Source organism: Trichechus manatus, unplaced genomic scaffold (genome assembly GCF_000243295.1).
Source record: "Trichechus manatus latirostris isolate Lorelei unplaced genomic scaffold, TriManLat1.0 scaffold00120, whole genome shotgun sequence".
Taxonomy (NCBI): Eukaryota; Metazoa; Chordata; class Mammalia; order Sirenia; family Trichechidae; genus Trichechus; species Trichechus manatus.
Window position 1 is genome coordinate 3234633 of NW_004444056.1, and position 25232 is coordinate 3259864.

At 40.8% G+C, this 25232-nt stretch overlaps 1 protein-coding gene across 3 annotated transcripts in view; it reads left to right on the forward strand.

Annotated features, from left to right (window-relative positions):
* The window catches only part of FAM120A (family with sequence similarity 120 member A), a 177345-nt gene that overhangs the window by 132032 nt on the left and 20081 nt on the right, over positions 1 to 25232 (forward strand). For all 3 annotated transcript variants that reach the window (XM_023738616.1, XM_023738617.1, XM_023738618.1), the window contains exon 12: positions 23800 to 23914. In XM_023738616.1, coding sequence (XP_023594384.1) covers positions 23800 to 23914 — 115 coding nt within the window. The remainder of the gene's footprint in view (positions 1 to 23799; positions 23915 to 25232) is intronic.

The following is a 25232-nucleotide window of genomic DNA, read 5'->3' on the forward strand; positions in this document are numbered from 1 at the left end:
AAATTCTTCTGTGAGGAATAATTGTCCCTTTTATCTACTCAGTCGTTTGTTTATATCAGTATAGACTCATGGCTCTTTATTTTATTCTTTGAGTTGCAATCCAGTCTGTTGTTATTTATTTTGTTGCTCAAATAATTCCAGCTTTGACCATTGGGAGTTTTTTTAGATTGACTCCTGTGTCATTTTGACAAGTTCATTGGTTTTTGTCCTCCCCTCTATCATTTCTTTACTTTCTGGCACCATAAGATGCTCTTAGCTCATCTTGTATTTTCCCTGACCCAGTCCTGGAATCAGCCCTTCTCTAAGGAGCCCTCGTTCTTTTCATTGGAAAGTGGTATTTAGATTCCACAATCTGGGGTGTAGATGTGCTTATTACTACTGGGGTGTCACTGCTTCTTGACCCTCTCAGCAGGCAGAGCTACAAATGTATTTGTAGACATTGCTGAAGTTTTGAAGTTGATTTCAATTGACATGCATACCTGAATGATCACTAGTGTTTTGGGGTTTTTTGAAACACAAACTTAGAGAAAAGATGCAAGTGCAATACAAAGAGGGTTTTTTTTTTTTTTTTAACCTGAATCATTTGAGGTTGCTGACACGACACCCCATTATCTCCAAATATTTTCATTTGATTTTCCAACAAACAAGGATATTTTTCTACATAACCACGATATAGCTGTTAAAATCAGTTGACACTGATAATTTATCACTATCTAATCTTCAGAATCTATTTTGTCAGTTGTCCCAGTATTGTCCTTTATAGCAAAATGATCCATTGCAAAATCTCTTTGCATTTAAGTGCCACATCCCTTTGATCTCCTTTAATCTGAAAAAGTTCCTCTGTCTGCTTGATTTTCCTGACTGACACTCTGCAGAGCACAGGCAGTCACTGTGGGCTGTCTCTCTGGTTGACTTTCTCTCTGTTGCTTCCTGACTACACTCAGGTGTGTGTCTCTGCCAGGAATTTCCCAGGAGTGGGGCTGGTCCTCACTGCATCCTGCCTGATGGCATTTAGTGTCCATGTGTCCCACTGCTGAGAGTGCTCCCGGTGACCTGCTGGTTGAGGTGGTGTCTGCCATCTTCTCCACTGTGAAGTTGCTCTTTCCACTTTGTAATGAATAAGTATTCTGTTGGGGAGGTACCTCAAACTATGTAAACATTCCATTCCTCCTCACATTTTTCGTGCATTCTTTTATATGTTTATATCAATATGGACTGTGAGCTTCCTATTTAATTCAATGGCTTATTGCCTACTACTACCATCATTTATTTTGATGCTTAAATTATTACCTGTTTAGCCAGTGGGAGCCTTGTCAAGCTGGCTTCTGTATTCTTTTGACATATCTCCTCCATTCTTTGAGCACTTCTTTACTTCTCTGCCGATGTTATAGCTTCATCTTGTACTTTCCCTGCCTCACCTCTGGAATCACCATTTCTCTAAGTGTACCTGGTTCCATTTAGTAGAGGATGGTATTTAGAAACCATACTCTTAATGGTAGGTAGGGTCATTGCTTTTTGGAGCATTGCTGCTCCCAGGCCCTCTCAGTGTAGATGTATACTTTCTTGTGTATTTCTATTACTGATTGAAGACAGTGAGTTCACACCAGTACCTCTAATTGACACCATAGCCTTTATTCTAGTTTTCTCCCTTTCTGTATTTTATATTGTCAGAGCTTTTGTCTCTCTCAGTCAAAAACTTGGGTCCAATTTCATAATTGCTTAATGTGCTTACTTATTTAATCAGGTTCCCTGTGTGTAGTCCAATCTCCCATTGCCTCCCTCATTTTGAATGCCTTCCTCACCCAGCCTGGGCTGGGCCACCTTCCTCACCTCAGTTGGACCCTGTCACCCCAGGTTGAGCTACCTCTCCCTCCCATGCAGACCCCTTCCTCACCTCACTTGGCAGTCCTCCTGTGCAGATACCTCTGACACCCCACTTTGGGTCACCACAGCTACCCCTACTGCCGGGCCCCACCCCAACTAAATTGCTTTAGGAAGAGAGGGGCAGAGCTTTTTTTATACTTTTTTTTTCTCTGAAGTTTCTTAAATTCATAACAAATTTTAAGGCCAATAACTTACTTAGAAAAACTTTTCCCTTAATTATGTTGAGGTTGACTGAGTAAACACAATGTGTCAGTTTCTTAACTTTATTTCCATTGAAGATTAGCTAATGGAAGAGACTAGGTTTTTGTTTTTTGCTTTAGAATCTCGTGGTTTCCTCTGCTAAACTCTGGAAGCTATTCAATAATGGATAATTAATTTGTAAAAATGGCATGGGGGCAGCGTCTGACCTCCTGTAACTTCACAAGGGAAAAGGAGAACCAAGATCAACAGCGCCAAGGCTGACTCCCATGTAGTGGAGGCCAGACAAGCCTCCTCTCTCTGCCATCTTCACCAATTTTGACACCAACCGTCCCTCCCACAGCAGTCTTTACTGGGTTTGATAATTCATTGCAATGGCCACATAGAGCTCACAGACCATACACATGAGTATGGGGTTTATTAGGGAAGTAGCAGTTACAGTTCAGGCTCAGGAACACTCAGGATACAGTTCTTCTATCAAGACAGCCTCTTCCCAGCTGTGCTTGCAGGTGTGCCTCTCGTTGGCCCTCGGCCTCTGCCCAGAGGCACTCAGCTTTCTCACTCCATGGGCCAGGAATCCCACCACACCGTCTCCTGCTGACGGATCTCTCCTACCACCGCTTCTCATCGTCTTCATGGTTACAGCTCACACTCTCTTGGTCTCCTGCTTCCAGGAGCTTCTCAGCACAGGAACCTTGGGTCCAAAGGATGCGCTCTCCACTCCTGGCTGTTTTTCCTTGGTGGTTATAGGATCCTCCTCTCTGTTCTGGAATTCACTATCTTTTAATGCAAAACCAATTAATCCCCTTGGTGGGCCACAATTACCTATCACACAGTCCTGCCAAGTCACCTGGGTGGGAGTTACAAGACCGTGGCTAGAAAGGCCACACAAAAGAGATCAATTGCACCACATAGTTTAAGGGCATGTTTTTATTTATAAAAACCTTACATTAGCCAGAGATTTAAGATTAAGACTTTGGGTACACCAGTAAAGAGACAGAGTGGCAGAATGGATAAAAAAACACGATCCATCTGTATGCTGCCTATAAGAGACACACCTTAGATTTAAAAACACAGACAAACTAAAACTTATAGGCTGGAAAAAATATATCAAGCAAACAGCAACAGCAACAAAAAAAGAGCAGGAGTGGCAATATTAATCTCTGAAAAAATAGACATTAAAGTAAGATCCACCACAAAGGATAAAGAATGACACTGTAAAATAATTAAAGGGTCAATACACCAGGAGGACATAACCATAATAAATATTTATGCCCCCAACGACAGGGCTCCAGAATAAATAAACTCTTAACAACATTGAAAAGAGAAATAGCGCCACAATAATAGTAGGAGTCTTCAACACACCACTTTTAGTAAAGGACAGAACATCCAGAAAGAAGCTCAGTAAAGACACGGAAGATCTAAATGCCACGATCAACCAACTTGATTTTATTTTCCAGTGCACATGGAACATTCTCCAGAACAGACCACATGTTAAGCCATAAAGCAAGCCTTAACAGAATCCAAAGCATCGAAATATTACAAAGCATCTTTTCTGACCATAAAGCCATAAAAGTAGAAATCAATAACAGAGAAAGCAAGGAAAAAAAAATCAAACACATGGAAACTGAACAACATCTTGCTCAAAAACTACTGGGTTATAGAAGAAATAAGGAATAAAGAAATTCGTAGAATCAAACGAGACCGAAAACACAGCCTACCAGAAATTTTGGGACATAGCAAAAGCAGTGCTCAGAGGTCAATTTATAGCAATAAATGCACACATCCAAAAAGAAGAAAGGACCAAAATAAGAACAGTAACCCTACGACTCGAACAAACAGCAGCAAAAGAAGCTCTCAGGCACCAGAAGAAAGCAAGTAATAAAAATTAGAGGAGAATTAAATGATATAGAAAATAGAAGAAGAGTTAAAAGAGTTAATAAGACCAAAATCTTGTTTTTTGAAAAGATAAACGCAATCAATAAACCGTCGGCCAAACTGACAAAAACAGGAAAGGAAGCAAACAACCAGAATAAGAAATGAGATGGGCGATATCACAACAAACCCAACTGATATTAAATGTATCATAACAGAATACTATGGAAAATTGTACTCTAACAAATTTGAAAACCTAGAGGAAATAGACAAATTTCTAGAAACACACTACCTACCTAGACTAAAAGAAACAGAGATAGAACAGCTAATTAAACGCGTAACAAAAGAAGAGATTGAAAAGGAAAAACTTCCAACAAAAAAAGCCCTGGCCTGGATGACTTCACTAGAGAATTCTACCAAACCGTCAGGCAAGAGTTAACATCACTACTACTAAAGGTATTTTAGAGTATGGAAAAGGATGGAATACTCCCAAACTCATTCTGTGAAGCCAACATAACCCTGATACCAAAACCAGGTAAAGACACCACAAAAAAAATTACAGACCGATATCCCTCATGAACACAGACACAAAAATCCTCAACAAAATTCTAGCCAGTAGAATTCAACAACATATCCAAAAAATAATACACCATACCAAATGGGAGTCATACCAGGTTTGCAGGAATAGTTCAACATTAGAAAAACAGTGTAATCCATCACATAAATAAAAGAGAAGAACCACATGATCTTAACAATTGATGCAGAAAAGACATTTGACAAAGCCTAACACCCATTCATAATAAAAACTCAACAAAATAGGAATAGAAGGGAATTCCTCAACGTAATACAGGGCATTTGTACAAAGCCAACAGCCAACATCATCCTAACTGGAGAGAGTCTGAAAGCATTCCCCTTGGGAACAGGAGCCAGACAGGGATGCCCTTTATCAGCAGTCTTACTCAACACTGTGCTGGAGTTCCTAGCCAGAGCAGTTAGGCTAGAAAAAGAAATAAAGGGCACCAAAATTGGTAAGGAAGAAGTCGAAGTATTTCTATTTGCAGATTATATGATCTTATACACAGAAAACCCCAAAGAATCCACAAGCAAACTGCTGGAACTAAGAGAAGATTTCAGCAAAGTATCAGGATACAAAATAAACATACAAAAATCAGTTGGATCCCTCTACACCAACAAAGAGAACTTCGAAGAAGAAATCACCAAATCAATACCATTTATGATAGCCCCCAAGAAGATAAAATACTTAGGAATAAATCTAACCAGAGACATAAAAGGCCTATACAAAGAAAACTGCAAGACACTAATGCAAGAAACCAAAAGAGACCTACATAAGTGGAAAAACATACCTCGCTTGTGAATAGGAAGACTCAACGTTGTGAAAATGTCAGTTCTACCCAAAGTGATCTACAGATACAATGCAATCCTGATCGAAATTCCAATGGCATTTTTTAATGAGATGGAGAAACAAATCATTAACTTCATATGGAAAAGGAAGAGGCCCCGGATAAGTAAAGCATTGCTAAAGAAGAAAGACAAAGTGAGAGGCCTCACACTACCTGATTTTAGAACCTGTTTTACTGCCACGGTAGTCAGAACAGCCTTGTACTGGTAGAACAACAGATACATAGACCAATGGAACAGAACTGAGAATCCAGATGTAAATTCATCCACCTATGAGCAAATGATATTTGACAAAGGCCCGAAGTTCATTAAATGGGGAAAAGACAGGCTCTTTAACAAATAGTGCTGGCACAACTGGATATCCAGCTGCAGAAATCTGAAACAAGACCCATACCTCACACCATGCACAAAAACAACTCAAAATGGATCAAAGACCTAAATATAAAATGTAAAACAATGAAGATCATGGGAGAGAAAACAGGGACAATGCTAGGAGCCCTAATACATGGCATAAACAGAATACAAACCATAAGTAACAATGTAGCAACACCAGAAGAGAAACTAGATAACTGGGAGGTTCTAGAAATCAAACACTTACGCTCATCAGAAGACTTCACCAGAAGACTTCACCAGAAGAATAAAAAGACAGCCTGTAGACTTGGAAAATATTTTTGGCTGTGACAAATCCAGTCAGGGTCTAATCTCTAAAATCTACAAGATACGCAAAACCTCAACAAAGGCAAAGGATATGAACAGACACTTCACCAGAGAAGACATTCAGGAAGCTACCAGATAGATACATGAGGAAATACTGAGGTTCATTAGCCATTAGAGAAATGCAAATCCAAACTACAATGAGATGCCATCTGACCCCAACAAGGCTAGTATTAATCCAAAAACCACAAAATAATAAATGTTAGGTTGTGGAGAGACTGGAACACTTATACACTGTTGGTGGGAATGTAAAGTGGTATGACCACTTTGGAAATCGATTTGACACTCCTTAAAAAGCTAGAAATAGAAGTCCCATATGATCCAGTAATCCCACTCTTTGGAATATATCCTAGATAAGTAAGAGTCATCACACGAATAGATACATGCACACCCATCTTCATTGCAGCACTGTTCACAATAGGAAAAATATAGAAACAACCGAGGTGCCCATCAGTGGACAAATGGATAAACAAATTATGGTATATTCACACAATGAAATACTATACAGTGATAAAGAATAATGATGAATCTGCAAAATGTCTCATAACATGGATGAATCTGGAATGCATTATGTTGAGTGAAATTAGTCACAAAAGGACAAATATTATATGAGACCATTATTGTAAGAACTCAAGAAATGGTTTAAATACAGAAGAAAATGTTCTTTGATGGTTACAAGGGTGGGTAGGGAGGGAGATGGGTATTCACTAACTAGATAGGTGAAGGGAAGGACAACACCCACTACAGGTGAAGCCAGCACAATTGTACTAAACCAAAAGCTGAGAAGTTTCTTGAATACAACCAAACACTTCAAGGTACAGAGTAGCAGGGATGGCGGTCTGGGGACCATGGTTTCAGGGGACATCTAGGTCAATTGGCATAACAAAGTTTATTAAGAAAATGTTCTGCATCCTACTCTGGTTAGTGGCATCTGGGGTCTTTAAATAGTGAGCGGCCATCTAAGATGCATCAGTTGGTCCCAACCAACCTGGAGCAAAGGACAATGAAGAGCATCAAAGACACAAGGAAAATATTAGCCCAAGAGACAAAAGAGCCACATAAGCAGAGACTTCATCAGCCTGAGACCAGAAGAACTAGATGGTGCCCAGCTACCACCAATGACTGCCTTTACAGGGAACACAACAGAGGGTCCCAGCGGAGCAGGAGAAAAGTGGGGTGCAGAACTCAAATTCTAGTAAAAAGACCAGATTTAATGGTCTGACTGAGACTGGAGGGACTCTGGAAGAAATGGCCCCCGAACTCTATGTTAGTCCAAAACTGAAACCATTCCCAAAGCTAACTCTTCGGACAAAGATTAGACTGGACTATAAGGCATAAAAGGATACTCATGAAGAGTGTGCATCTTAGCTCAAGTAGATACATGAGTCTAAGCAGCTCCTGTCCGGAGGCGAGATGAGAAGGCAGAAAGGGACAGGAGCTGGTTGAATGGACTTGGGAAATCCGGGGTGGTAAGGAGGAGTGTGCTATCACAGTATGGGGAGTGCAGCTAGGGTCACATAGCATTGTGTGTATAAAGTTTTGTATGAGAAACTAACTGGAACTGTAAACTTACATTTAAAGCACAATAAAAGAAATGTTAAGGAAAAAAAAGATTTTGGGTGTTCTAAGATGAAATTAGCAATATTAAACTTGGTTACATTGTTTGTATTTTTCTCTTCCAAATTTAAAATGATGTTTGGCCTTTAATCACATGGAGCATCTGACGCTCAACGACATAACTGATCTAAAAATGACACTCTCTGATCACTAGTAAGGACAGAAGTATGCTGTGTGAGCCCATCCATGGCCAATGTAGCTGGCAGGATCACCTCTTGTACAAAGTAGTGGCCTGTGGTATTAATAAAAGGTGCTGCTGTTGTATTGAAGGAAGCATGAATGTTTTCACATTATTTAGCATAAAAATCTTCTTGTAGTTTCTTTTTTAGCTTCATGTTAAAGTTTGTACTCCTTAACATGGTCATGTAATTTAGTCTCATCTTCATATATTGCTGCTTTTCCCCGTGTTTGTTCACTCAGCCACTCATTTGGCAAAGACCGCATAGAGCACCTGCTTTGTGGCAGGCGCTGCAGCATGCTGGGGATGCAGTGGTGAACAGAGAAGACAGCATGGCCTCTGTTGGAGGGGACATTCACGTCGTCCCCCCTCCTGCTGGCTTGTCTTGTCTCATATTCTGTCAGCCTGGAGTGAGAGTCCTTCCTCCTCACTTGTCCCGTCAACACCTCAGGTCATCTTTTAAGCACTGTCAGATGGCCTTCGCAGTGTTTTCCCTGATTTCTGTATTTGTCCTATTCCCCAGTTTTAAAGATAATCTTTATTGTTGATTTGTTGTCGTTTTTTAATTTTTAGAAGTTCTAATTATAGAACTTTTGAAAAACACTGAAAAGCATAAAGATTAATGAATTTTACTTGTAATCTCCTGTTATGGGTAGAATTGTGTCCCCCAAAAGAGTGTGTCTACTTGGCTAGGCAGTGATTTCCCAGTATTGTGTGATTGTCCACCATTTTGTCATCTGATGTGATTTTCCTATGTGTTGTAAATCCTACCTTTATGATGTTAATGAGGCAGGATTAGAGGTAGTTACGTTAATGAGGCAACACTCAATCTACAATAGTATGCTGTATCTTGAGTCAGTCTCTTGAGACATAAAAGAGAAGTGAGCAGAGAGACAGGTGGACACGATACCATCAAGAAAGTAGTACCAGGAACAGAACGTAACCCTTTGGACCTGGGGTACCTGCATTGAGAAGTTTCTAGACCAGAGGAGGATTGATGACAGGGACCTTCCTCCAGAGCCAACAGAGAGTGAAAGCCTTCCCAGGGAGCTGGTGCCCTGAATTTGGACCTGTAGCCTCTTAGACTGTGAGAGGATAAACTTCTCTTTGTTAAAACCATCCACTTGTGGTATTTCTGTTATAGCAGCACTAGATAACTAAGACAGAATTTGATACCAGGAGAGTAGGGTGCTGCTCTAATAGATACGTAAAATGTAGAAGTGGTTTTGAAACTGTGAATGGGTAGAGGCTGGAAGAATTTTAAAGTGCCTAATGATAAAAGCCTAGATTGCCTTGAAGAGACCGTTGGTGGAATTATGGACATCAAGGGCAATTCTGGTGAGGACTCAGAAGGAAGTGAGTGGAGCTGTTACACTGGAGAAGGCGTAGATGGCGAGAAGCAGCAGCAGCAGAACCAGGAGACCAGTGCACTTATCAGTGGAACTGTGCACTTATCAGTGGAACTGAAGAGCTTTGAAATACTTGCCATAGCCGGGCAGATGGAGGCGATTAGGCCTGAGCAGCCAAGATACCAAGGAACCAGGAAGCAGAAGCTGAAGAGACAAACACAGGACGCAGAGCTGCCTCATTCTCAAAGGGTAGGGCCACGACCTCTGGGATCTCAAAGGGTGGAGTTGCCTCACACATGGACTAGGAGAATGGGGCCACCTAAACTGGAAGGAGCAGAGTTACCATTCCAGTGAGCCTGGAAGGCAGAGCTGAAGCCTAGGGCCAAGGGACCTCCACTTAGAAGCCGGAGAGTGTGGCCAATACCTAGAGTCTGGAGGGCAGGCCTGTTGTCTTAATGGTCTCAGAGAACAGAGGATTGTTTTCAAACCTTGAGAGCTAGTGTAGTATGTTCTGCTAACTTGCTTGGTGCCTGTTATCCTTTCTTTCCCTCCAGTTTCTCCCATTTGTAATAGAAATATCTAGCTTTTGCCTATTCCACCATTGTACTTTGGAAGCAGATGACTTATATTCTAGATTTCACAGATGAAGAGTAATTTTTGGATTTTGGACTTGGGAGGTGATTTGAGACTTTTCTATGATATGATGGGGTGAATGTATTTTACATGTGGCAAGGACATGAATTTTGGGGGGGGGGCCAAGGGTTGGGTGTTATGGATTGAATTGTGTCTCCCAAATATGTCTGTCAACTTGGCTAGGCCATGATTCCCAGTATTGTGTTGCTGTCCTCCATTTTGTGATCCAAGACGATTTTCTGTTGTGAATAGATTGAGTAGGGGCCTGAGTTTCAGGGTTGATGAGTTGTTGAGGGGAATGGGAGAGGAGCTGAGCAAGTGTCCCCACTCACTGATGTTTGTCTCTGAGAACCCCACTGGGGGCAGAGGCTGTGGGCTAAGGTGTGGTGGCAGCAGTGGCTGTTTTCTAGCAGCATGCCAGGCTTCTGTGCAAAAGCAGAGAGACCCATCCTAGCACTGCTCCAGGGTTGCAGTTCTAATCAGCCAGTGTGGTCAGTGAGGGTGCCAGACAGCTAACAGTGCCGGTCTCATGCAAGAGCAGTTTAGGTTTGGTCTAGGATGTGCTAAGAGAGTCACCAAGGAAATGGGGATCCAGGGACTGTGCATCTCCAACACTGGTGAGCAGGGTGAGTGGGGAGGGAGTCAGGGAGGGCAAGGAAGGGCAGAAGGTAGGGGTTGGAGGAGGAGACATTAGAGACACAGTGGGATGTGAGCTCAGAACCAGGCATGACCGTTGGAGTGAGGATAAATGTCAGAACCTGCAAGGCTAGCCTGTCACTTGGATAGTTTTTTCCCTTTTAACTTTTTATTTTGGCATAATTCCTGACTTAAAGAAAATTGGCCAGATTGGTACAAAGAATTCTTGCATAGCCTTTACCCAGATTCCCTGAATGTTAATATTTTACTACCATCGCTTAACCCTTCTTTCAGTGTCTGTGTCTGTGTGTGTGTGTGTGTGTATTTTGCATGGATCACTTGAATGTCAGTTGCAGACTTCACCCCTAAGTGCTTCAGTTTGTGCTTCCTAAGAACACGGATGCTGCTGTTGGTCAGAAGACTAATAGTGATACATCTCATCTACAGGCTTTATTTAGATTTTGCTGCTTGTCCCAATAATGTCTTTTATAGCAGAAGAAAATCTTGGATCATACTCTGCATTCAGTTGTCATGTCTCCTTCAATCTGGAGCAGATTCTCAGTCATTCTTTGTGTTTTATTTATTTATTTGAAACTTGTTTTAAAGACTTGTCATTTTGTAGACCAAGGATCTGCAAACTTTCTCTTAAAGGTGCAGATAGTAAATATTTCCATCTTTGTGATCCATAGAGTCTCTATCACAACTACTTAACTCTGCTGTTGTAGTGTAAAGGCGGTAAACAAATGGACGTGGCTGTTCCAGTAAAACTTTACTTACAAAAACAGGTGGCAAACCCACTGCTGTAGTTTGCCAATCCCTATTGTAGACATTTCTCAATTTAGATCTGTCTGATGTTTCCTCGGGACTAGATTCGGTGTATGCATTCTGGCAGGAACACCACAGCAGTAATGTGCTGGTCTTCACCGTGCATCTTAAGGACATTTGCTTTTACTGATGATGATAACATTGATCCCTTGGTTACGGTAGTGTTTGTCCTATATATGTGAATATATATGAATGTGTGTGTATATATATATATGTCTGTGTGTGTATATATATATATGTCTATGTATATGTTTATTTTAAATGTTGGATTATGACAATAATTGGGATGGATAGGGGAAGAATATCAGTCAAATCCCCAGAATTTCTGGTAACAAACAGGAGGGTTGTTGTATAAGAGAAAGTTCAAAGTGAGGGTGAAGGCAGGTTGTACAGAAAAGAATGGAAGATCCTTATTGGGGATACATCTGTGAACTAAATAGACAAGGTCCGTATCCAAAAGAACGTGTGTTCGTGTGAGGAGACAGAAAGCAGAAGAATACATACAATTATATTCAGATTGTGTTCACTCCTGGAATAACCGAAGCAAGTGTAAGGGTGGGATTATAATAATAATCTAAAAAAAAAAAAACAGGGTTGAAAGTATGAGACCCCAAAAACAAGAATAAAAAAATTCATTTGTGCCTGATCTGACAGCATTGTAGAATACTGAATTGCTTTTCCACAAAGATTAGCTGCCCAGCTCCCTGTGATGTGCCAGTCGGTCAATATTTCTTTCATACAGGAGACAGCATTGGTCTCCAGAATGACACAGTGCCCTAGTGGATGGGAACAAGTGGGGCCCGCTTTGCTGCTGCCACAGCTATAGTTTTCTCTGGCTTTCATGCTTCAGATAGACAGCTGCTGTAGAGTCTACTCTGACTCACGGCACCCCTGTGTACAACAGAACGAAACATCAGCCTCACAGTTGCCAGCACGTTTGAGTTCATTGTTGCAGCTCCTTTGCCAATTCATTTCACAAGGTGTCTTTGTTGCCCTCGCTGGCCCTCTACTTCACCAAACTGAATGTCTTTCTCTAGCTATTGATCCTCCCAGTGATGTGTCTAAAGGAAGTGAGTCTGATAATTCAGAAGTAGACTGCCATGCCTTTCTTCCTAGTCTCTTAATTCAGAGGCTCTGCTGAAAGCTGTCCACTATGGGTGACCCTGCTGGTATTTGAATACCGATGGCATAGCTTCTTGCATCACTGCAAACACACAAGCCACCACAGTAAAACGAACTGACAGTTGGTGGTTCATGCTTAAAGAGGCAGTGAAAAAAGATGATGAGGGTCACAAAGTACAGCGTTAGAAGGATTCTAGAAATTATCTAGATTAACCTCACATTTCTGTGGTTAAAAAAAAATTAAGTCCTAGAAAGATTAAACAGCTCTCTCAAGGTTCTATAGCTCATTAGTACATCAAATAACATTTTTATGCTCTGCTTAATTGCATTGAAAAGAATATGTAGAGAAAATTTTTCCAGAAATTCCTTAGGTTTATTTAGTATTATAAAAGGGATCTGAAAACCATTCTGAATGCACAGATAGGAATAACATGGATGAAGGAGATAAGAGTAATTCTTACCTTTATTCTTAACTCTAATGCTATTATTGCTGTCTGTATTTTATGGTATTTAATATGTACATTTGTGTATGTATATATCTTATTAATCATACTTTATACCCTTCCTGCATCCAGAAAGGCTTTCAGGGGACTAAACAGTGAAAATAAGGTAAATGTTAACTTTGTTAAACTATAAATAGAAAGCCAAATGGAGGGAGGAAATAGCAGATATTCTAACCAACAAGGCTCTTTGTTGTTACGTGCTAAATTGAGTTCTGACGGTTTTGACTTCTAGGAAAAAACAGGAAAGATCTTGAAAACCCCACTTGTCTCTAAGATAATCTTTTTCTGACTCAAATTTTTAAAACTAACACATAACATGGATACTTAATGCAAAGAATGTTGTGTACGATATTGAGCTCAATCTCATTCACAGTAATTTTTTTTAGCTAAAAGGGCGGCTTTCTTCATATCTGCTGTTTCTTGCATCAAGCCCTGATTAAAACTCAGTAGGATCATTGTATTTAAGATTTACAGCACTCAAACTTTTTTGCTCGTGAACCCTCAAAAGAATTTTGAAAAGTTATGTACCCCTTGGACATTTTAAGTTGACATATAAAATTTTCCATTGAAATTTAAATAATTACAAAGGTTGTAATTTTTATCATATTGTAAATATTGACAGTTTAATAAAATAAATGTTTTGTATCACTGTGATGGTTAAGGTTTATGCTGACTTGGCTGGGCCATGATTGTCAGTTGTTTGGCAGTTTATGATACAGTTTGGCAACTATGTAATAGTGTAATCACCTCCATAATGAGATCTGATATAATGTAATCACCTCCATAATGAGATCTGCTGTTTGCAGCCAGTCAGTTGAAAGGGAGTTTCCTTGGGGGTGTGGCCTGCGTCCAACGTATGCAAACTTTTTGGAAAATCTCGTGGGCTTTTGCTTGTTCTGGACCTTGCATTGGGCTGGTCATCTGACCTCCAGTTCTTGGGACTTGAACTAGCAGCTTACCTACCAGTTTTGGGATTCATCAGCCTCCGCAGCCTCTGAGCCAGCAGCCTGCAATCTGACCTGCCGATCTTGGGTTTGTCGGCCTTGCAGCTATGTGAGTCAGGAGAGGCCTCCAGCCTGACCCACAGACTTGTGACTGTTTAGCCTCTGTAAACTACATAAGCCATTTCCTTAATATAAATCCCTCCTCTCTCTCTCTTTGTGAATGTATATGTGTATACACACATGCTTCACTGGTTTTGCTTCTCTGGAGAACCAAGTTTAAGACATTTGGTACTGAGATTGGTTCTAGAGAAACAAAATTGTAAGGATGAGTTTTCTAAATTGGTTCTCAAGTCTTGTTAGTCTTAAAGATGTTGATGACTCTGCTTCCAGTAGTAAAGAGGACACTGCTAATCCATGGCATGAGGTGGCAATAGAAATATGCAAAATATTACCACCAGTAGATCAGGTGTTGGTGAGAGGCGAGGCTCTAGGTGATCGCGTGTTTGATACCTTTCTACAATTTTATCAGAATAAGAAGTACAAGGAAGCTGGTTGGTTGGTCCTACTTTTGCTAGAAAAAGTGGTGAAAGAAAGAGATGAGCTCAGGGCTTCAGAATCACAGCTCAAGCGCTGCATAAATGACCACAAAGTTGCCATTTGTGCCTTGAAAGAAAGTCTTATTTCTTGTAGTAAAAGAACTGATGTTGCTGAAAATTAAACCCAGAGTCTTATCGTAAGAGTAGCTGAATTGCAACACTAATTGAATTCCCAGCCTCAAATGGTGTCTGAAGTTATAGTGAGAGCATTGACTGGGAGGAAATGGGATCCTGAAACTTGAGATGGGGACATATGGGCAGATAATCAAGTAGCTGTGAACACTGAGCCCCTAAACTGCGTTGAATCACTCCTGCCAACAGAACCAGCTCTCTCACTCCCATCTGAAGACATTATCCTTGTCTGCTTAGCCACCCTCCCCAGTAAACCATTACCCAGCTGCATCTGAGGAGCCTTTGTCTGAGCCATCCCCTGGGGATGTGTCTGAAGCATTGCCTGAGGCATCACCGGAGGGAGATGCCTTACAAGATCTTACAGAATGTTTTCAGAACACACACACCCCCATATTGCTTCTAGACCTATAACTAGACTTAAGTCACCATGAGCCCCAAAAGGTGAAGTACAGAGCATAACCCAGGAGGAAGTATACTACACTCCAAAAGAACTGCTTTTCTAATTTGTACAAACGGAAACCTAGGCAATATGTGTGGGAATGGCTATTAAGGGTATGGAATAATGGTGTAAGGAACATAAAGTTGGATCAGTCTGAGTTTATTGATGTGAGCCCACGAAGCACAGATTCTTTATTCAGTGTTTCAGCTTCAGAGGTTAGGAAAGGATCTAATAGTTTATTTGGATGGGTCGCTGAAGCATGGATTATACAGTGGCCTACACTAAATCAAGTTGAAGTATCTAACCTACCTTGGTACACTGCAGAAGAAGGAATCTAAAAGTTTAGGGAAATTGGCATATTAGAGTGGATTTATCAGGTTAGACCCACAGACCCAACCATGGACTGCCCAGAGGACGCACCTTTTACCACAATGGTGAGGAACAAATTTGTGAAGGCAGCCTCAGCATCCTTGAAGACTGCTGTGATTGCTATTTTATGTAAGTCAGATTTGACAGTGGGAACTGCCCTAACTGAATTAAGACATCTAACTGCAGTGGGGCTGATTGGACCCCATGGTAGTAGGGGCCAAGTGGCAACACTCACTTGACAATGACAAGGTAGGCATGGTTACCATAATGGACAGTGGAGACAAAGCAGACTCGTATGGAATTATGGCAGTGAGTACTTAGTCATGGTGTCCCTAGGAGTGAAATAGATGGGAAATATTCTAAATATTTACTTGATCTGTACAAGAGGAAAAATTCTAAGTCAAGTCAGTGGCAGTCTAACTTAGTTCACCAGCATAGGGAGTCATGGCCCTTCAGTCAATTCCCAGACTTGATCCAGTTTACAGACCCTAAAACTCTTGAAGGAAGGGGAGGCTGAGTCCCCTTCAGGAAGGACCCCACTACACTGCCAAAAATTTATACTGTTGATCTTTGTCCCAGCCTTCCCCAAAGGGATCTAAGGCCTTTTACCAGAGTTACTTCACTGAGGAAAAGGAAATAATCATACTTTTCAGGGATTATTGGATACCTGCTCTGAACTGACATTAATTCCAACAGACCCAAAACATCACTGACCCACCAGTCAGAGTGAGGGTGTTGGAAGGTCAGGTGATTAATGGAGTCTTAGCCTAGGTCCATCCTACAGTGGAACTAGTGGGTCCTTGAACCCATCCTGTAGTGATTTCCCCAGTTCCAGAATGCATAATTGAAATAGATATACTCAGTAACAGGCAGAACTCCCATAGTAAGGACTATTATGGTAGGAAAAGCCAAGTGGAAGCCATTAGAACTTCCCCTACCTAGGAAAATAGTAAACCAAAAGCAATACAGCATTCCTGGGGGGATGGCAGAGATTACTGCCACCATGAAGGACTTGAAGGATGCAGGGGTGGTGATTCCAACCACATCTGTATTCAACTCGCCTCTTTGGCCTATGGAAAAAACACATGAATCTTGAAGAATTACAGTGGATTATTGAAAACTTACCCAGGTGGTGATTCCAAGTGCATCTGCTGTTCCAGATGTGGTTTCATTGCTTGAGCAAATTACTACATCTCCTGGTATCTGGTATGCAGCTATTGATCTGGCTAATACTTTTTCTCCATACCTGTTCAAAGGGCCTCCAGAAACAGTTTTTATTCAGCTGGCATGGCCAGCAATACACTTTCACTGTTGTACCTCAGGGGCCTATCAACTCTCTAGCCCTATGTCATAATTTAGTCTACAGGGACCTTGATCGCCTTTCCCTTCCAGAAGACGTCACACTGGTCCATGTTATTGATGACATTATGCTGATTGTAGCTAATAAGGAAGAAGTGTCAATGACTCTGGACTTACTTGTAGAACATTTGCTTGCTAGAGGGTGGGAAGTTGGTCCCACAAAAATTCTGGCACCTCAGTAAAATTTCTAGGGGTCTAGTGGTTTGGGGCATATTGAGATATTCCTTCTAAAGTGAAGGATAAGTTAATTGTATCTGCTTACCCCCACCCCCAAACATCTAAAAAGGAGTCACAACACCCCATGCTATTCTTTGGCGTTTGGGAGCATCATATCCCTCATTTTGGTGTGCTACTATGGCTTATTAAGTGACTTGAAAAGTTGCTAGTTTTTAGTGGGGCTCAGACCAAGATAAGGCTCTGCAGCAGGTTCAGGCTGCCTGCAAGCAACTCTGCCACTTGGGCCATATGATCCAGCTAATTCAATGGTGCTTATAGTGTTAGTGGCAAATAGGGATGCTCTTTGGAGTCTTTGGCAAGGCCCCTATTAGTGAATCACAGCACAGACCCTTAGGATTTTGGAGCAAAGCTCTGCCATCCTCTGCAGATAACTACTATCCTTTTGAGAAACAGCTTTTGGCTTGTTACTGGGCCTTAGCAGAGACTGAACACTTAACCATGGACCACCAAGTCACCATGCAGCCTGAGCTGCCTATCATGAACTGGGTGTTGTCTGACCCACACAGTCATAAAGTCATGCATGCATAGCAGCACTTCATCGCTAAATGGAAGTGGTATATATGAGATCAGGCCTGAGCAGGACCTGAAAGCACAAGTAAGTTGCATGAGGAAGTGGCCCAAATGTCCGTGACCTCCATTCCTGTCACATTACCGTCCCTCACCCAGTCTGCACCTATGGCCTCATGGGGAGTTCCTTATGATCATTTGACTGAGGAATAGAAAACTCATGCCTGGTTTACAGATGGTTCTGCATGATATGCGAGCACCACTCGAAAGTGGACAGTAGCAACACTATAGCTTCTTGCTGGGACCTCCCCGAAGGACGTGGTGAAGGGAAATCCTCCCAGTGGGCAGAATTTTGAGCAGTTCACTTGGTGGTTCACTTTGCTTAGAAGGAGAAATGTTAGATGTGTGATTGTATACTGATTTGTGTGCTGTGGCCAGTAGTTTAGTTGGATGGTCAGGGACTTGGAAGGAACATGATTGGAAAACTGGTGACTAGGAGGTATGGGGAGGAGGTATCTGGATAAACCTCTATGAATGGGCCAAAGAAGTGAAGATTTTTTTGTCTCATGTGAATGTGCACCGAAGGGTGACTTCAGCAGAGGAAGATTTTAACAATGAAGTGGATGGGATGATGTGTTCTGTGGAAACCAGTCATCCTCTTTCCCCAGCCACTCCCGTCATTGCTCAATGGGCTCATGAATAAAGTGATCATCATGGCAGGGATGGAGGTTATACGTGGGCTCAGCAACCTGGACTTCTACCCACCAAGGCTGACTTGGCTGCAGCCACTGCTGTGTGCTCAGTCTGCAAGCAGCAGAGACCAACACTGAGCCCCTGATATGGCACCATCCCTCGAGGTGACCAGCCACCAACCTGGTGGCAGGTTGATTACGTTGGACCGCTTCCATCATGTAAAGGGCGGCATTTTGTTCTTACTGGAATAGACACTTAAACTCTGGATATGAATTTGCCTTCCCTGCCAGCAGTGCTTTTGTCAAAACAGTCATCCATGAACTTACAAAATGTGTTATCCACCATCATGCTATCCCATACAGCATCACGTTGGATCACAGGACTCACTTCACAGCAAATGAAGTGCGGTATTGGACTCATACTCATGGAATTCACTGGTCCTACCATGTTTCCCATCATCCTGAAGCAGCTGGCTTGACAGAATGATGGAATGGCCTTCTATAGACATAATTATGGCACTAGCTAGGTGGGAGCACCTTGCAGGGTTGGGGTAGTGTTCTTCAGGAGGCTGTATATGCTCTAGACCAGCATCCGATATATGGATGTCCAATAACCAGGCTTTGTGGGTCCAGGAATCAAAGGGTGGAAGTGGGAGTGGCACCACTCACTGTTAACCCTAGTGACCCACTCACAAAATTTTTACTTCCTATCCTCGCAACCCTATGCTCTTTGGATCTAGAGGTCTTAGTTCCAGTGAGAGGAATGCTCCCACCAGGAGATAAAACACTGATTCTGTTGAACTACAAGTTAAGGGTGGAAGCTGACCACTTTGGGCTCCTCATGCCTCTGTTTCAACAGGCTAAGAAGGGAGTTAGTGTACTGGTTGGTGCGATTACCAAGAGGAAATCAGATTCATATTACATAATAGAGGTGTGATGGTTAAGATTGTGTGTCACCTGGCTGGGCCATGATTCTCAGTGTTTATTTGTGATCACACATGTGATTGAATATGCTGTGAGTAGCCAGAAGGGAGTTGCCTTGGGAGTGTGGCCTGCATCTGAATAGAAGCAGACGTTCTGGCTGTTTGCTCTGGATTGTGTGGCCTTCAGTTCTTGGGACTTGAGCTAGCAGCTTATCTGCTGATCTTGGGATTCATCGATCTTCACAGCCTGTGAGCAGAGTCCTGCTTTCCAACCTGCCGATCTTGGGTTCGCCAGCCCCTGCGGCTATGTGAATTAGGCAAAGCCTGTATCCTAATCCACGGACTTGGGATATTCCAGCCTCTACAGTTGTGTGAGCTGTTTTCTTTGATATAAATCTCTCTATATATTTATACACTTTACTGGTTTTGCATCTCTAGGGAACCCAGCCTAAGACAAAAAGTAAATAAAGTATGTCTGGAATACAGGAGATCCCTTAGGATATCTCTTGGTACTATCGTGTTCTGTGATTAAAGTCAGTGAAAAACTATAGCAACCCAATTTGGACATGACTACTAATGGCCCAGACCCTTCAGGAATGAAGATTTGGGTCACCCCACCAGGCAGAGAACTACGACCAGCTGAGGTGCTTGCTGAGGGCAAAGAGAATACAGATGGGTGGTTTAAGAAGTTGGTTCTAAATACCAACTATGAACCACGTGATTAGTTGCAGAAACAAGGACTGTAATTGTTACTGAGTATTTCTTCCTTGTATATGTGCATCAAATTTTTTTTGTATAAAGTATAAGATGTAAACAGGGCTGGTACTTTTTCAGCTATACATTTGTTAGTTAGGCACAAATATGACTTTATAATTGTCTTTGGAGGCTGTGTTTGGTTTAGGGAGTTGTGTACGGGTGCCACGTTGACACTGAGTGGACTATGATGGTTAAGGTTGTGTGTCAGTTTGGCTGGGCCATGATTCTTAGTGGTTTGGCAGTTATGATGTAGCTTGGCAGCTGTGTAATGATGAAATCACTTCCATGATGAGATCTGCTATTTGTATTCAATCAGTTCAGTTGAAAGGGAGTTTCCTTGAGGGTGTGGCCTGCAGCCAATGTATGTGGTCTTTTTGGCAGTGCTCTTCAGCCGTGCAACTTCCTGAGTCAGGAGAAGCCTCCATCCCTACCCCTGGGCTTGGGGCTTTCAAATCTCTACAACTGTGTGAGCCATTCCCTTGTTATAACTCTCTCTCTCCGTCTCTGTCTCTGTCTCTTTCTCTCTCTCTGTGTATATGTATATGTGTGTGTGTATGTACACACACGTTTCACTGGTTTTGCTTCTGTAGAGAACCCAGCCTAAAATGATCATTGATTTAAATATATCTGATGACATCCAAATACCATAGAGATTTAATATACACTGTTCGTCCACCTTGAAATTGTATATCCTTCCCGCTTCTGCAACATAGTTCTTGCGTAAAGTATAGATGCTCTGTGTTCCTCAGTTTCCCCAGCTCTAAAATGGAATAACAATCGTTACTGCCTCATTGTTCTGATAGCCATTAAAGAAGTTAATATGGTTAAGTGCTTAGATCTGGCACCTAATAAGTAAAGTTTTTCTTCTTCTTTTTTTAGTTTCAATATTTAATTTTATTTTTGGTGAAAATATACACAGCAAAACCTGCTCCCATTCCACAGTTTTTATACATAATGATGAGTGATACTGGTTACATTTTTTCACATTGTGTCAACATTCTGCTTATTTCTGTTGTAGTTGTTTCACTTCTATTAAACTCCTTGCCCCCTAACCTTCTTATCAATGCTTTAAAGTATTTATTGACCCTTTCATCTTACGTAGATTTAAAAAAAAAAAACGCAGTACACAGAGGTAACAATCTTTATACTCTTTGAACTAAACTGTTACTTAGTTTAAAGGTGACTTCAGGGGGTAGTTTCAATTCAAGGTTTGAAGAGCAACTCAGGGTCATAATCTCAGGGACTCTTCCAGCCTCAGTAGGTCCAGTGGGTTTGGGTTCTGTAAGAATTTGAGGTTCTGTTCCACATTTTTCTCCCTTTTAATCAGGATTCATCTGTTGTGTTCTTGATTATGACATTCAGTAGTGGTAGCTGGGTACCATCCAGGTTCTTCTTGTCTCGGTAGAGGAAGCAGTGGTTCTTAGAGAGCATTAGTCCTGGTGTCCAGTTCCTTCTCTGATTCTTGGGTTTCCTTCTTTTTTGTTCCAGACAAAGACCAGTAGTAGCATCATAGATGGCCACTTGTAAGCTTTTAGGACCACAGACACTACTCACCATACTGGGAAGTAGAATATAAACTTTAAGAAGTATATTATGCCAATTAACTGGATTGTCCCACAAGACCATGGACCAATCCCATGAGGTGATCAGTTATGTCTAATTAGTACCAGCATTTGTAGCCCCACTCCGTTTGATTGTTGTTATTGTGGCAAAACCGTACACAGCCTAGCATTTGCCCGTTCATCCCTTTTTCTTAGGTACAGTTTATTGATATCAGTTACATCCATCATACTGTGCAAACGTCTCCTATGTTCAGTGCCACCTTTCCTTTTACTATAAACAAAAAGTGACTACTACCTGGAGAGTACTTTTTCCTTTTTCCCCCTTCCATCCCTGGTAACCAATAATGAAAATCAGTCTTTGTATATTTACCTATTCATGTCATCTCATAAAAGTGAGAACGTACAATATTTGTCTTTTCCTGATTGACTTATTTCGCTCAACATAATGTCCTCCAGGTTTTAAGGTGTTTCAGGAACTCAGTTTTCTTTACTGCTCAGTAGTAGTCTGTTGTATGTATGTACCACATGTTACTTTCTGTTCATCTGTTCATGGGCGCTTGGCTTGTTTCCATCATTTTGCTGTTGTGAATAGTGCTACAGTGAACATAGGCATACATATGTCTGTTTGTGTCACTTCTGTTAGATCCCTAGGGTATATACCTAGGAGTGGAATTACTGGGTCATATGGCAGCTCTACTTGTAGTTTTTTGAGGAACTACCAGACTATTTCCCATAACAGCTATACCAGTTTGCTTCCCACCAGCAATAGATGACAGTTTCAATTTCTCCACATCCCCTCCAAGACTTCTTTTCTTTTCTTTTTTTTAAAAAATCTTAGCCATCCTAGTGGGAGTGAAGTGGTATCTCATTGGAGTTTTGATTTGCATTTCTCTGATGGCTAATGACATTTTGTATCTTTTTAATGTGCCTGTTGGGCCATTTGAATATCCTCTTTGGGGAGGTATTGGTTCATGTCCTTTACCCAGTTTTTGATTGCGTTGTCTTGTTGTTAAGTTGTAGAAGTTTTATGTATGTATTAGGTATTATACCCTTATTGGTTATATCATTCGGTACTGAAACTTTCTGTTTAAAATTTTTTAAAAATACATCTTTTAATGAGCTGGAACTTTTCTCCCCAATTAGTTTATGTTCCCATGGATGAGTATTACATATTTCAAAAGTGAGGTAGGACTCATCAAATCTAATCCCATTTTTTTAGTAGCATAGTTTTTACATACTTTGAATTTCACTCAGCAAATGGGAATGGAAAGACTTGTTAAAGTTTGTCATGGTTCTTTGAAGTCTTTTTGAGTTATTTACCAAAAATCATGTAGTGTTCTATCACCACAAGTTATTTTTAACTATCAGCTGGCAACTCGATTAGGTCCTCCTTCAGTTTTGTTGAATGTAATGAGTTGAGAACCACTGGACTTGCAAAAAGATTTATTTCTAAGTTATTAGTGACTAGTCATTTGCTTTCTCCTACCAAAATATTTGGAATTGTAAGTTTGGTTAGTGCCCCAAGGATTTTTTCACTGAGGACAATGCAGCATGGTAAGGTAAGATGAGTATAAGAGGTGTCTTTGTTTTGTAAAATGGAAAAGGATTGGTGGTGAAAAGGGGCAGGAGAATCAACCTAGAAGCCTGGCAGATCCATTGTACAAAATAGTACACATGGAAGTTGAAGATTTGGAAATTGATATCCTTTGAATTGTCCAAGCCAGGGAAGCCTCACTAAGTCTGTGTGTATCCTGAGGGTTACATGTATCCATTTTGAAGGTGCTACCTTTTAATTTCTTGTCCCTGTATGTTGCCCTGGTCACTGTCTTTCCCCCTGTGGTCCTTTCTGCTCCATCCCCACCTGTTCTGTTGCTGCCGGGGCACCTTCAGCTGAAGAGGGTTTGCTCAACTCTTGTTGCTCTTAATTACGAGATTGAACTTTCTTATTTTGACCTAAGATTTGTCTCCTGGGTATCCTATCTTAAATTAACTTAAATAAATTGTGTAAATCGGTACTTATAATGTACTTTCAGTGTTTAAAATCCACAATAGTGAAGTATCAAAAATCACTGACAGCTAGTTTTCAGTATAAGTAATTCAGTGTGGTATTTTTAATTACTCTAAAATAAAAATTATGGTCAGCCCAAATGATAATTAAGTTTTCATTTGAAATTGGCATCAAGTAAAAATGGAAAAGCTGGTCAAGAGATCGTGATAGGCCTTCTTAGCTTGAGTCACCTCCAGATTTATTTAGAACTTAAACAATGAATTTTTCCATGTAAGTGGTGATCACTAAGTAATAACGTTAAATCCGTTTCTGTTCACTCTAGATATATGGTGCAGTGGCCGGGAATGCGCATATTGCGTCGCCAGGAGCTTGATGCCTTCTTGGCTCAAGCACTATCCCCCAAACTTTACGAGCCTGATCAGCTCCAGGAGCTTAAGGTAATTTGTAAGCCTGATTATATTGTCTTGGGAAGTCTTGCTTTGGATTTCGGTATAACACAGCTAACCTTCACTGAGCAGTACTGTTCAGTGCCCTAAGCTAGGGCAAAAGGAATATTCCTTTCTAGTTATCGATTTGCCATCCCTATATTGGAAATTATTAATTCCACTTTTTGAGATCAAGATTTTCCCTTGTTTACCAGTGGATGTTTATTCTTGTTTTTCACAGCAGGAAATAAATGTGCCTTTTTTATTTTAAGAAGTGATTCCAAACCCTGGGAGGGCTTGATATTAAGAGTTTTCTGACATCTGGCCAGGATTCTTTTTCTTATTTCATTCCATTGTTCCTAATTACAACTTTAGTTTTCTCTAAAAAATATTCTTTGCCCTTTTAGTATTCTAATACCCTTAAAAAAATAAAATAAAACTTGAAGAACAATGTTAAGCCATCATCCCTGTGCCCCCTGTAGTCAGCATTTAACATCATATTCCTTTTGGTTTTCCCTTCTAATAATTCCTTTTGTTCTTTCATTGTTTTGACAGTTTTCTCCTAGTTGTTACCTAATTTTTTAGTGTGCATATCTTTTTCAGTAGTTTTATTAGTTGCTGTATTCACATGGTTGCAATTGCTTTTTAATTTCTGTGCTAAATTTTAGAAAGTTCAAGACTTTTTCAAAGTTAGCTGCTTTAGCGGATCTGCCTTTTCTTTTTAATTTATTCAGGGGTTTTTCTTTTCATATTTGCCGTCAGTTATTTATTTATTTTTTTAAACAAAATTTGATTTGTAATAATCTATTTTGATAAAATTGCCTTCACGTTTAGATCTTTTTGCCATTCTTTTACGAAGGCGTTCTTTCCCCTGAGAGGAGGTTTAGGCTCACTTTATAGATGTGCAGTATTCTCAAGTTGCTGCTCCCTGTTCTGGTAAATTCAGTAGTTTATTGATGAACCTCCTCCATGTGGAGCTCAAGTCATCTGTGGTCACCATTAGGCTTCCTGATAACTTTGAGACAAACTAAGTTTAAAAAAGAAAAAAACCCCAAAAACTTAGGGTAATTTCACCTCAAATTGTATTCTTTACTTTATAGATGAAGCTTTCCTGTTTGTGAGATAGACATTATTTAAAAAATTTTTTATGTATTTGACTTTAAATTGGTGTTTGTTTTAAAATGTTTGGTCAGGTTTTCCCTACAACACAAAATGGCAGAGACTAAGTACAGGTTCTCACTCCTGGTGTTCCTACCCAGATTGTTTCACCACCACCGTCTTCATTACCAGATTGTGCTTTCAGGGTGTTGTAAATACTTTTATTATAGTG